The following is a 14730-nucleotide window of genomic DNA, read 5'->3' on the forward strand; positions in this document are numbered from 1 at the left end:
AGAAGTGGTGGCCGGAGCACTGTGTTGGGAGGCGTTTTGAGCCTTGGGGATAGGTTGCTCGGCGGGAAGGGTGCAGGGATCCATTTTAGGTGGCATCAGCTAATGTTGTCTGCCGTGGGTCTAGCCAGAGAGTTGTTATGGGAGCCATCTACGTGGTGACATCCCTGATAACAGCCCAAGCCTCTTTTAACTGGTGTGGGGGAAGCTCAGAGACATCAGCCTAGTTGCTAAAAGCCACAAAGCTATTTAGTATCTTACCAATTTATTAAAAAAATAAAAATAAAAAAATAAGGTTCAGGATTTCAGGATCAGAGAAAAAATGAAGAGTAAGAGAACTAACCATTCTGAATACAAAAAATTATCTGCCTTAAAGGCTCTTAGGATGGAAAACAAACCTTCCTGAAGCCTTTTGTTAGACACTATCAAAATTGTTAGAAGCTCAGACTGGTTCTCTCCAGAGCCAAATGTGCACAAAAGCCTGAGGCCTTCTCGCTAATTTCAGAGAAATTTTCGAGTCTATAATGTTAGAGACTATTTCTTCCAAAAGAAAATTTTTCTTCACACTTAAATGAAGAGGTAAAGAAGTAGGAAGAGATTTTTAAAGTGTTATTTGCCTAGGATTAATGGACATTTGAATTTAATTTTAGAATCTTTAAAATGACAGCTCGCATAATATTATTTTAAAAAAGTTCTTCCCCTCTACAGTATATTGAAAAGAAAAGGTCCAAAGAGGATTTGGACATGGTTTTAACTAATTATGGTAGCAGGCAATAGTCTCAGTTTCAGAATAAATAACACATTATAGCAAATCCAAGTAAAAGACTCAAATCCTTTAACAGAGCCAAGCTGTGGTGACATGCTTTGAGAAAATATGGTCCCCAAATCTCTCCTCTACTTGCTTGAGAATTTACTATTAAACATTCAGAAATTATTTTTGAAAATAATAATATTTTTGTGTAATATGTCATTTCAAGTTCACTGTTAGCTAATAATAAAGGAAGAAGGGAAGGCTAGTGGTGAGGTAAAGGGATTTATTATTAGCTGTGGAAGAAGAGATGAGAGTGAAAAAAATAATGGTCCTCAGAGAGTAGCTACAGGAGTTTTACAGTCCAGAGATGGAGTTTGTGTCTCAAGACTACCTCTGACTCTAGAATGTTCCACTCGGTTTAGCCCTAATATACCTGAAGACACAATAACTAACATTAAGGAGCTAATGAAAACCACCCTCATAAACAAACTCTCTAGGCGTCTTTGGAAAATAGAAAAGAAAAAAAGAAAAGAGAAAAACAATGTAAGAAAGTGTAGGAGTACCTTCTCTCCAACATTTCTGAGAGAAGATGGGGGTTGAAAACCTGAAACAAAATGTTGCCCCAATCTCACTTGGCTAATTTTAGTTATCTTGGTTCATGGCTATGATTCATCCTTAAAGCTGTGAATTGCTGAGGAGGAAGGAGGAAAAAAAAATGACTTAAATGTCAAAGAAGTAGGAACAAAAAATACAGTTTCTTTTTTGGGGAACTAGAATTTTAGGATATGGGGATCTTTTTTCTCATGAGGGACTGAATGCTTTAAACTTCTAGAAAAATAATGATCTCCAGTCAAAACATCATCAAGGAATAAAAGACAGCATTGATTATGAGTGATGTCATATCTGAATTTTTTCCTCTACGGCATACTTTCCTTTTCTCCTTGTGTCCCTTTTTAAATCCCATTAAACTAGAAATCACTAATAATCATATGTAGTTGAATATGATAGAAGCTTAATATGTAAACTGTAATTCAGAATGGAACTCCTCAAGCAGGTGAGGGAGAAATGAATGGAGACAAACAGAACTATGAGAAATAAGTCTGGAGAATGGGATGGCAGCACAGAGAAGAAAGGTATGTTTGCATGGCCAAATGTCGTCTTGCCTGCTAAAGTAAGGATCAGACTGGTACCAGTCTGTGGCCTGTTAGGAACTGGCCTCACAATCGGAGGTGAGCAGCAGGTGAGCCAGTGAAGCTTCATTTGTATTTGCAGCCACCCCCCAGCGCTAGCATCACCACCTCAGCTCCACCTCAGATCATTGGGCATTAGATTCTTGTAGGAGCACCGGTCCCTGGTGCCAGAAAGCTTGGGGACTGCTGTGCTAATGAATAAGGGACAATAGAGATGGTTTGGTGAAACCCCATCCTAAATCAAGAAAAAAAAGGTTTTCAATTTACTAAGTGTCCTCTAGTAAACTGGTTATCATTTTGAGTGTCCACAGGTTTAGAGGAAGAAAATAGAAGTCACTAACTCATACTCAGTTGAATGACTAATTTCACTGTCTGAAATGCTGACCCTTTCTACCATCAGCTTAGCCACTATCTACGTTTTGAACTCTTTATGACCTTAAAACTTCTGAGCAGTAATAGAAATATATGATGGTTATAAAAATAGGATCCAGGGAATGAAAGAGTTCCAATGACTTCAGAGCAGATTCCCTACAGCCCTGAAGCTCTGAGGAGAGTAGCTCCAGGGCACAGTTGTGAACTTGATTTCTGCACATACTCCTATCCTCAGCTTCCTCAGAGCACTCTACTCACCTTCCTTATGGCTCTGCTCCTTTCTGTTGTTCTCATACCTGGATACTACTGTGAATAGCAGCAATCACTGTATCTCTTCACCCAGCTGATGTGACAAATGCATCTCGGTAGATAAACTAACAGAATATTAAGGAGGTAGAAGGGACTGTGGAGGTTGTAGAGTCCTACTACTTGGTTTACATATGGGAAAACTAAGACCTTGAAGATCCAAGTGACTTTCTGGCTCAAAGCATTCCCTCTTTTGCGTCTTTTAGAAGATGCCAATTAATGCCTGTGGTCGTGACTACCTAATATTGTCTCTAATAGAGATACTTTAAAGTCCATAGAAAATATTTGCCAGAAGGATCCTTGGCCACTCTCATTTCATGCCACTTTGGCCCACTGCCTTAATTTTCTGAGCTCCTGCGAGGTGTGCCAAAGTGCAGTGAAGACCTGTTTCATTTGTCATTTCCATGATCAACTCTTACCTTATATGGCAGTGTTATGGGCTGTGTTTCTCACACATACATGTTGAAATCCTAAACCCCAGTACCTTTACTTGGAAATAGGGTCTTTGGAGGTTTAATTAAGTTAACATGAGGTCATTGGGGAGGGTCCTAATACCTTGTGATTGTTGTCATAAGAAGACAGCCACTTGAAGACAAAGGCAGAGAATAAAGTGCTGCAGGTACAAGTCAGGGAATGCCAAGGATGGCAGGCCACAACCGGAAGCTAAGAAGAGGCAAGGAAGGATTGTCCCCTACTGGTTTCAGAAGGAGCATGGCCCTGCTGAGACCTTGATTTCAGACATCTGGCTTCCAGAACTGTGAGATAATAAATTCCTATTGGTTCAAGCCACCCAGTTTGTAGTACTTTGTTACAGCAGCCCTCGGAAACGAGTACATGCAGAAATAAAGGCAAAGAGGAGGGCACCTGGGGCCAGAGGAAAGGAGGGAGACCTTCTTCACTTGCGTTAGTTTACTAATATCATTTATTGAAATGATCCAGAGTGGTTTCACATGATGTTTTGAAAAAAAAAAATTGATGTGGGGACTCTTCCTGCCCACTTTCTTAAAAATGTAATGCAAGTTGCTATTTAATTAAATCTCCATCATAGAATAGTCAGATGATTTTCAGTGTTCTAGGTTAATAATCGAGTTTATTTTCCTTACTCTGATGGTTGTGGTCTTTTTCTGTTTTACTTATTTTGTCATTAATATTTTATTTTGTAGTGTAGCATAAATGCATGAATAGTAATGTGTATTTCTTCAAAATATGTAATCAAAGGCATTTAACAAACACTAACTATCTGTGATATATTTTTCAGGTACAAATGATGATCTACATGATGTTATGTTCCAAGGCTCTGATTTACTCTCTGTAAATAGCATTAAAAATTAAAGCTGGCCTTGCTTAAAATAATCAGTTTCATAGTTTCTTTTGTAAAGCTATTCTGTTTACAAATAGCATTAATGGAGGTAAGGATACTTATCATGATATTTTTCAAAAGAAAAAAAATTTTAAGGTCCAACAAAATATAATATGTATTGTGTGCCCAAGTTTGAAAACAATCAAGAACCTTCACATATCATCCAATTTTCAAGCGTAGCCACATTCCATAAGCTCCTCCAAGATAATCTGCTCTCTTATGTTACTCAATTATCTGAAAAATTCAAATGTCTTTTAAGGAAGATTTCCCTCATAAAATTAATGGTTGAACAAATGTTGGGATAGATGGATCTTCTCATTAACCAAAAATCTTAATTCCTTTCAGAAGCCATTTTGGATTATTTCAAACTCTTCTTGGAGGTTGGAGGTTCAGCTTATGATCCATGCAGAGTACACCGGGATGCCCATGTCTTTGAAAGCACTGGGATATACAAGTCAGACCCAATGTGGAAATTAATCAACCAGTCAATGCATAATAATTCTCCATCTGTAGAATGTTTTCTGCCCCATTCCTCTAGGAGAAACATAATCTGATCCTAGGTAATAATACAAGGAACTGGATTAGCAGAAGTATAGAGTTAGAAACACTTACTTGAGTGTGGTGAGTTCTGTAAGGGATGGCTGAGTAGCCTTGAGATAGCTTTCTCTTCGTGCAGCAACTTTGGGAGAAGGCTTGGGACTTGTGTCTGAGTCGCCACTATCTTCATCTCCCATGGCCTTGATGTAGCTGCCACTCCGCATTCTTCGGCAGGGAATTTCATCATCTTTACCTCGAGGGGTATACCCTGTCCATTCATCTTGAGGAACCTATTTGGATATAAAACAGATTATTCATTTTTTATAAAGTCTTACATTATTCTTTTCTTTCCTTCTTTTTGGTATGACTCTGAATATGGGTAATACAGATAATTATCTAAAACTTTAGACATTAACTTTTCAGTAATGGTATTTTACTATAATTGGTTTAAAAATATTTTGAATACATGCAAATCCATGCCTCATTTTTTTTAAAAAAACCTGCATATTAGAAAAAATTAAAATCATTGGTCCTGATTTACTAGTTCTCACTTTTCTTATGCTGACAACAACTGAGTCAGGCATAAGAATGCTATTGGAACAGAGACTGGTTTTATTTGAGCTTTTCGATAATTTGTTTTCAATTGCCATTTAAAATTCAAGAATGTTTCTGTTTTATCTACCTCTTCCCTGAACCTTCTATTTCTGCCATCTCGTATCCAATCTCTTTTCTTCCTAAATCAGTGGTTTATACCAACTACATTGATTTCTCAATCACCTATTCTGTCTGGACCCTTCTTAATTTGGATTTGGCCTCCATAGATTTGCTTAAAGCACTCTTTAACGGTTTCCAATGATTTCCTCATGAAAGCTGGTGGCACTTTCTTAATTAAAATATTTTTGGCCTCTACACACACACACACACACACACACACACACACCAACTTTTAAGAGTTTTCTTCTTACCTGGTATAGCTACTACTGTACTTATTTGAACTGTTCATTTTGCTTTGCTGGATCCTACTCTAAGTTCCTAATTGTGTATCATATAAGATAACGTTCCGAGTACACTGCTCTTCTTCCTTTCTACAATCATTTCTGTTGACTTCAGCAGAGCACTACACTATGTTACACGGGCTTCTTTATGACTTTCTCTTCAGTTCTTCTTAGATTGTCCACTGCAATGTGGACTCAACCTAGGGTCTCATTTCTCCTCCATTTGATAGAAGAAATGCATAATTATCACTTTTTATACCCATTAAGAAGTAACGAATAGCCTATAGTACACAAGGCTTAATTAAAAAAAGATGGGGAAGTCTGGTTCTTGCCCTGAACGTGTTTGTAATAGAGATGAAAAGACAAAGCATAAACAGATTTGGGAACAGTTCCAAATCAACTTCTTAGCAAGTTTAAGATATGGTGCCATAAATGGAGTATGCACAAAAAGACATTAGAAAGATAAATTATCAGTAATGGTGATGAAGGAGTTTCCAGGAAGGGTTTCCTGAACTGTCCAGGTTTGTAACGAGAGGGTAAAAAGGTATTTAATATTTTAATGATTATCCATTAGATTATACAGTGTTACATTAATAACATTTAACTATGTGAAGAAAACTTGCCTATGGGTTCTTATTTCATCAACACAACAACTCTGCATTTTTCTATGTATCTTGGATGATAAGCAGAAGCTCAGACAGCTTAAGAAATTTGCCAAAGAACACATAGTTTATAAATGGCAGCACTGGGAGTCAAAGCATTTTGGTTTAACATCAAAGACTGGAATTTACTTAATCTCGACTTTATAATTAATAACATGAATCTTAAAATTTAAGTGTTAAGAAAATTGTCCACAATGTTACGTACATATATTAGACATATTTCTAAATGTTTTAGGTTCTAAGAAGTGAGAATAGATGTTTCACTAAAGAAAATCCACTACTCTTTCCCTCTTAAATTATAAATTTATTTATATAATTTGAAAGTTTATGTCTAGAAAAATTAGACTGTAGAGATGCTACCACTCATGGATCTGAAAACAGTGGTTTATAGCTTCTATTTCTGAAAAGTATGGATAAAGTATGAGTAAGCTTCACCGAGCAGCTTATTCATTTTATTAAATAAATTCTTATACTGTGCTCCCTAGGAGCAGCCATTGTTCTAAATGCTTTATAAATGTTAACTCATTGGATCCACACAGTTGAGGGGTAGTGTTATTATTATGCCCATTTTACAAACGAGGAAACTGACGTTATGTAACTCATCGAAAGCCCAGCTATGAAGGTCAGGGTTCCAAACCAGCAGCTCCTGGGCCTTGCTGCTGACCACTGTTTGATTCTGTCCCTCTAGAATATGATTAGTGAAACCTGGAGAACTGAACAATTATAGTCCCATGCCACCTTCATAATCTAGCACATCTGATGCATTTGCCATTTATTAGTTATGGTAGTAACAATGTCGAGTTTTTATTTTTTAGCTAAAAAGCATCAACATCACCATAGCAATGAGGGAGGTTTCTTAGGGAAATTATAAATGTTGAGAACAGTCTTGTTTTCTTCAGTTGGTAGATGACTCACTGCAAAGATAAGATCATGTTCAGAACCTCATTATTGGCTTAGCAATTACATTTTATAAATCGATTTAGTACGGCTAAGGGTCATAGATGATGCATATAACTGCTGTTTCTCAGTACTGATGCGTAGTTCATACGCATTACTCTCTGATACGTCAGAGACTAAGGACAAACTTATTAGCTCCTACCATTTATGAAACAAAACATAGCAAATTTCTGTTTGAATGTTTTTTTCCAAAGTTATTTTATGGTAGAAACTTGGACTTGTACTAGAAACAGGCTGTGATTATTGCAAAGAGAACCAGCTGGGAAGTATTTAATCAGTATATCTTTCAATTAAACGTAGTTTTCAAATAATAGCAGCTAAGAAGTTGTATGAAAGTAACTTAGATCAGAATGGAATTTAAAAATTAATACACTATTTATACACCTAAAGGTAGTCTAGAACAAGATTACATATAAAACAATTCAGAAATCAGTTCTAGGAAAAATGTAAAGAAACGAAATCAGGACTTTAGAGAAGAAAAATACTGTTGCTGTAGTTGAGTCACAGTTTTTATTCCAAGTCTCTTAAACTCTAAAGCAAAAGGAAAGAGTGTGGTCAGATACATAGCTTTCAAAGAAAGCATACCAGTTTGTAAGTTTCCTAGACAGTGAAATGTTACTCCCCTTTGGAAAGAAAAAAAGACTCATGTGGCTACAGCTAGCTACTACTGTGATCTAGTCAAAAGTTGCTGTGTCTTTCTGCTTCAGTTGCACAGAGAAAAAGGATTTAGGGAAATACAAAGAAACAATTAACTTTGCAGCTGTCTGAGAAAGCCTTTATTATTACTGGTCCTAGCAGTTTAGGGGAATGGAAGGCTTGGTAAGAGAAAGAAGCTAGAGCAGATAGAAAAGCAGCCTGATCACTTATTGATGACTAGCTTGCTAGTTATCCTACCAGCTTAGGGGGCGGGCCCAACAAATATTAAAAACCAATAATAAAATCAATCTAATAAAAGTTAGGTTTAACAATAGTTATGGTTTAGAGAAAAAGAGGATGTTTGCTTTTTAATGCATGTGGGTAAGCATTAAAGATTCAATAGAGAGGTTTATTTTTGATATAGTGAAATGAGGATTAGTGTGCATTTTTTAATTTCAGGTATAACCAGCCTGTAACTTAAACTATGTGTTTTCATTCAGAAGTATAGAAGACCTACCTCTGACCAAGGAATGACCAATACTAAGAGCTATCACCCTTTTATTATGGGCTAAGGATGTTTTCCTAATTGAAATAGTATCATGGGCACTGAATGATGAGCCATTCTAATGAGGGCTGTAGTCTATTCAGGCACAGAACAAGAGAAAATTAAACACCACTTAATAAGGCATGCTTACATATTCTAAGTCTCCCTCCCTCCTTCCTCTCTCCTTTTCTTTACTTATGCAAGTATTTTTTGTTTATCTTCCAGCCATGATCTGACTGCCAGGAATATATAGCAGTAAACAATACAAACGTTGATCTGATACTATTGAGCTTATATCCTAGAAGGAGAGCAGGCAGATGTAGATACAGAGGTAGATAATAGTATACCAATAAATGAACAAGTTAGTTTCAGAAACCATAAATGCCATTAGGAAAATAAGATGAGAAGATGTGACAAAGTGGCTGGAGGTGGCCTGCTTTAACTTGTTCCTCAGAGAAGCAGCCCTGAAGAAGTAATATCTGAGAGGAAATCTGATGCCCAAAGGGCCAGCCTCCAGGAGAGCTGGAGGAAGAACTTCCAGGAAGAAGGATCAGCTCAGTGTAAGCAAAGCCTAGGAAGGAACATGTGAGCAGGAGAGGGAAGTGGAAAGACAACAGTCTAAGGAGATGGGGCCAGTTCTCCAAGGGTCTTGTAAGCCCATCTCAGATCTTCCTTCATGGCTGAACTCAGCAATCCCAGAACTTCCTTCAGCTGCTCCAGCCTGTATTGATCTCCTTTATGAAATGTATAGCATGTATCATTTATGTATGCAGTCAGCAAACTATAGCTTACAGTTTAAATCCAGCTTGCTATCTGTATTTACAAATAAAGTTTTGTTGACACATAGCCATGCCTATTCATTATGTACTGACCATGGCTTGTTTCCAGGTACAAGGTCAGAGTTGTATAGTTGCAATGGAGATTGTATGGCCTCAGACCTGACCCACATGCTCTTTCTGAGTACTTAATTTGCATAACTGTACAATGGCATTTGTATACACTACTTGTTTATGTGTCTTTGTGTCATCCTCCAATTACTCAGTAAACTCACTGAAACTGGGGAACTCACTGAAGGGTCAGGGGCCTGGGTTCTGCAGTTAGACTGCCAAGTTCGAATTCCTGCTGGGTCGAAATCTAGGTACTTCCATGGGTAAATTAATTAACTTCTCTGTGCCTCAAGTTCTGTGTCCGTTTCCTAGCCCATAACATTATTTGTGGGTTACATGAGGTAACGCCCACAAGTACACAGGAAGTGCTCAATAAAGGTCTGTGTTGTGGAGTTCTGCACTACTCACAGCCTGTAGCACCATACCGAGCACACAGATGCTCCCTCATGCTGGATGACATTGGTTTCCAAAAGGACTGATGCCGCTTTTAATTTCCTTTGGTAATGGAGGGGCAGAAATAATTGAAATATAGTAAGCACAAACTTCAATTCTTAATAAATTGCCTACTCCCATCATTTTTAAAGAGAACTCCCCATCGGGAAGTGCTGTACTGCCCTCTGTCCTGGGGACTTATCTCTATTCTGCAGGACTGACAGGGAGTCTGCTTCCTTGGGTCTCTTAGCTTGCCTGGCTTCCCAGTGACTGAATCTCAAATGCCTCCTTTTGGTTCACAAAGCAGAAATCTTAGGGAAGAAGACATCTCCATGGGAACTATTTTTGTATTTGGAGATTTTTTAGCAAACGAGCCTAGATCTATTTATTTCAAATGTATGAGGACTGTCAAGGCCAATAGCTGGGGGTCAGGGAGGCTCTGGGCTGCATGCAGCTCTTAGTCACAGAGGTGGGGAAGAGAGAGGCTGGGATAGGTAAAGAGGGCAAGCTTCTTACTGTTTATCTTGTGATTTCTAGGGCCTAGTACAGTGCCAGAAACAGAGTAGGTTTCTGCGTAAATGCAACACCGAATGAATTAATGAATTCTGACACCAGCTTTGCTTTCATTCACTGTGTATGACCTTGGATAAGTCGCTTCACCTCTGCTATAGTTATTTCTTCTGTAAAATGGGGATGTTAATATATGTGCAATAAATATAGGTAATGTGTGAGAATATAGTTTGTGAACTTCAAGGCACCACAAAAATCTGAGAATAAAGGTTAGAAATTGTTCTCTTCATGTCTACTTTTTAAGTATGGCCAGCTGTAAATATCTTAGGGATTAAAAAGCAGTGCCATCTTAACTGACATCCTTCTAATCATTAAAGTAGATATTCTAGTATAAGAATAAACATGCAAATCTATGTAACTATATAAAAATACAAAAGAAATCATAAATAAGAAAATTACAAATATTATAAATATAAAAATTTTATCTATATATCTATCTTCTACAGTAAAAATTGGCTTTCCTAACTTGGCCCACAGGCACAAAAACAAATTTATTTCTCAAGACTTTTGGAAGTGAACTCTCTTCTGGTGCTACCATTTTTTTGTTTTGTTTCATTTTGTTTTTTCCCTTTAGGCTTCCCCAAACTCAGTTGAAAGAGGATCATGAGCTAAATATGGGAGATCTGTGAGTTAAAACTGTAATTAGCTAGAAGTCCTTAAAAATTCTTTCCTATAGGGAACCTTTAAAGATGATATGAGTCAAGGTAATACCTTCCATCTGAATGTTTCAAATACTTTTCAGATTTTTTTGGGGGGGGTGGGTGGGTCCTATACCCACTTTGTTAATAAAGTTTCCATTTAAAAATAGACAAGGTATTCTTACTTTTATCCTTTTATAACTTTCCTCTAAGATGCAAATATCACATTTTACTGAATTTAAGATATCAGTGCAAACCCTCAATATTTTTTTTGTATCCCTAAGAAAGAAATGTCACCAATTAATGTGACATGCCATAGGTTATATGATACATTTCAATATTGAAGATGCTAAAATGTTAAAAATATGGATCTTAGAATAAATTAAACACCCTTTTAAATAATATGTGCAAGAATAAGAATAAGAAATGGACATAGTCTGGAATAATAATTATAGAACTTGAAGTTCATATATCTTAGTAAGAAAATTAATAGTAACACTTAACCTTCATCTATGTCATGCTTTTGCAAAAAATGTGAGTACACATAATGTCTTATGATCCTTACAACTACCATGAACAATAAAAAGAGTAAGGATTATAATTTTAATTTTTCAAGTAAAGAAACTGAGGTCCAGAGAGGTCCAGGGTGACGCTGTGCCCAAGTGAGGGTCTGCCGTCCACAGTCCAGGGATTCCTGCCCACCCCCCATCCCGACTGCCCCATATTCGGATCTTAACTGTCTTGTGAGTAATAATTATTATTTTATGATCATCTAAAGAACACATATTTCAGATATGAAAACAAATTTTTAAGGTTTTAAGTCCTATTTGGAGGAAAAAAACCTTAATAAAATAAAGATTACATGCCTTAAAATAAAAGTTATAGGAAATACTATTTCAGACATGGAAAGGCTTTTTTTAAAAGGCTCTTCTGAAGCACACATGGTTTGAGTCCCCACTTTGGCTGGGCTGCAGTCGTAAAGCATAACTAGATGTAGACAGAGTCAGACATTCTGTGTCAATGATGGTCTGAGAGACAATGGCTAGGAAATGAAGCCTTGTGCGAGTGACTCCTGGAGAGTGAATTATCTCAGGATGGGAAGTTAGATGGTGAGGTTTGGAGTAATGAAAATGCGTGAGATTTTGGGAAATCTGAGAGCCACAAAAGGAATGAAGACACTTAGAACGCCGGGACAGCTGAAATGAAGCACATGTCCTGACATATACCAGAGGAGGCCAGTGCAATTCTGTGAACAGTTACACATTGCAGAGATTTGGGAGGAAAACTGATGAACCTAAGACTGAGGTAAGATTTAAAGCCAAGTTCTATTTCATCAGGAACCAAAGAGGCTAGGAGAAACACTTAGGCATTTGATTGATGAGGTAGAAATAAAGACAATATAGCAAGGAAGAGCCGTGATTAAAATGGCAGAAATTAATTATAGGTTTATATTTGCAAGGCTACCCCTCAGAAACTTTTGATTTCTTCCCAAGCACAGAGTATGTCAATGAAAGCAGCCAGGTAAATGAAGGTGCTTGGATAAGGGCCGAGTGGAGTCAACCTACCTGTTCTTTCCTGAGCTTGATGAGGAAGGGTAATTATGAGAATGAAAAACTGTATTTATGAAAGGAAAGCTAGGGATCTGATATTTATGGAATAAACTGACATGTATGGAATAACCTCAAAGGGCTGGAGGTGACACTTATGTCGCTTTATTTTAATCCTTCCAGCAGTCCTATAAAATAGGCATAACTACGTCCATTTTATTGCTGCAAAACTCAGACTTGAAAGCTGAAGCGACTTGCCCGAAGTCATAACAGTGAGTACATATTTGCATTTTTCTAACACCAAAGCTTTTAATAATATCACTCTGCCTCTGACTAATGTATGTGGACTGAGTGAAGAAACAAACTAAAAGAAAAAAAAAGGGGCACACCACTCAACTGTATTGTCTTTTTAAGAATAAAATGTAACTATTAAAATAAGCGTAAATATTATCTCGTCACAAATTTGCTGCCACTGATGAGGAGGTTAAAATAATGAACACTTAAAATAATTATGAAGTGAAACAGCATGTGCTGTCTCACTGTTTTGTGGCACCCTTACTGGCTATTATTATCAGTTACTGCTTAAACAAAAAAGGACAGTTTGTGGGAATTCTGAAACTTACAGGAGAGCCACACGTTTCAAGGGTGGCTTTAGGTGCCTCCAGGCACCCCAGCGGTTTTTCAGCATTAATAAGTAGCCTTCCCCCTGGATTTCTGGTTCCTGCCTACCACTTTTCACAGAAATGGCTTCAATGTATTGGCCTTCTAAGCACTTTTAGTGAGCTCTCAGATTCCCTACTCACTCGGCTCCTTTGCATCTTCTTTGCAGCTGGGAGGACTGCTTTTCTGCTCCACACAGCTTTCAACTTGACAAATGCGACTTGGCATAAATGTCCCTGTAGCCTTTTTAGCTTGCTCTTCTCATAGCAAAAGCAGAAAAAAAGAGCAAGAATAGGAAAATTACAATAACGCAACGTGAAGATCTCAAGGCCTGATTGGTGTTTTCCAATCAGATTTCCCTGGCAACCGCCCTTTCTAACTCTCCTTGAAGCTCAAAGCTGGTGTAAGTTTTAATTTGCTTCGGATTGCTTAAAAATTACCTATTAAAGACAAGAGTAGATACCTACCTCTTAAAATAGGGCATACGCCCTTTGCCACATCTCCCTTGAATATCATTTTTAAATCCTCTTGAACAGAGTTTGTAAACAGTGCTAAGCAATGGTGATTCCTTTACTATGACCCTATAGAATTATTTTCACTCACGAACACTTGTAAGTATCTACAGGGTACTGAGCACCATAGCAAGTGCTAGGTAAATACACCAAAAGCACGTTATAAACATAGTCTCTGATCTCAAAGGGGTTTATAAATTTTAAGTGGATCAGGCAAATTTAGGGGATAAAGGAAGAAAAAGAGTAAAAACAATTTTAAAGCAAGACAAGCTGAGTTGAGTATTAAATTTCAGTACTTCCCTAATACACAATTACCTGTTGGGTTTGTAGTTTGTTCTTATAAATCCTCTTCCTCAGTGGTAAACTGTTCCTTAGGAGTTGAACATACATGTGTGAAGTGCATGCATGTCATTGAGAAATGGCACTGTAGGGGAAACGCAGAGGGGCAAGATCTGTGACCCTCAAAGGAGGGGAGGCATCCATGAGCCTTTGCGGCCTAGAAGAAAATGTTACTGAAGTGATGGCTGACGTCAAAGGGGGCACTATCTGTTGTGAAGATGCCTTTGTGATTCCACATCAAGAAGTAGCAATGAATATGCTACACTCCAGTATGATGTGGGGAAAGGGGAGGAAAATTAACTTTATCCATTGTCCACCTTGTATTTTGACTGTAGTTGACATGTGTGGGTTTTGCTACCCTGCTCTCAGTTCCGGTTCTGGCATTCACATCCCTGTGATTTTGCTTTGTGGAAATTTTCCCTGCCCCCTCTAGCTTCCTGTGTTTCAAGAGTAACAGAGGAATTGGTCTCAGCCAATCTGCACATTACATTCACCAGCTCCACTGCTCAGCTCAGGGCGGAGCATGTGATCATAGCCTGTTCAATCAGCGAGTGCCTCTGAACCTTGGAATTCTGGGACAAAGATATTTCTGCTCATTCAGTACATGGAAAAGGAAGCAATTAGACTTAAGACTTGCTGGTAGCCATTTTATAATCCTTCATACACAAACATTATCTCACATAATGCAAAAACACTATGTTATTAATCCCATTGCAAAGATGAAAACATTGAGACTTAGTGCTATGAAATAACTTACACTAAATTTTACAACTAGTAAATCATAGTCAGAATTGAAAGCCAGGTTTGTCTCTCTCAAATTTCTGTGTTCTTTTCATCA

The 14730-nt window shown here is 37.6% G+C and overlaps 1 protein-coding gene across 20 annotated transcripts in view; it reads right to left on the reverse strand.

The window, feature by feature from the left end:
- Positions 1-14730, reverse strand: part of DLGAP1 (DLG associated protein 1) — an 822162-nt gene that overhangs the window by 248196 nt on the left and 559236 nt on the right. For 19 of the 20 annotated variants that reach the window (XM_023523037.1, XM_023523034.1, XM_023523033.1 and 16 more), the window contains one exon: positions 4589-4803. In XM_023523037.1, the coding sequence (XP_023378805.1) occupies positions 4589-4803 (215 nt within the window). Of the gene's footprint in view, positions 1-4588; positions 4804-13184; positions 13295-14730 lie in introns of those variants that run through there. The other variant, XM_023523040.1, reaches the window with a different exon arrangement.

This window comes from Pteropus vampyrus, unplaced genomic scaffold (genome assembly GCF_000151845.1).
Source record: "Pteropus vampyrus isolate Shadow unplaced genomic scaffold, Pvam_2.0 Scaffold373, whole genome shotgun sequence".
NCBI classification, from domain to species: domain Eukaryota; kingdom Metazoa; phylum Chordata; class Mammalia; order Chiroptera; family Pteropodidae; genus Pteropus; species Pteropus vampyrus.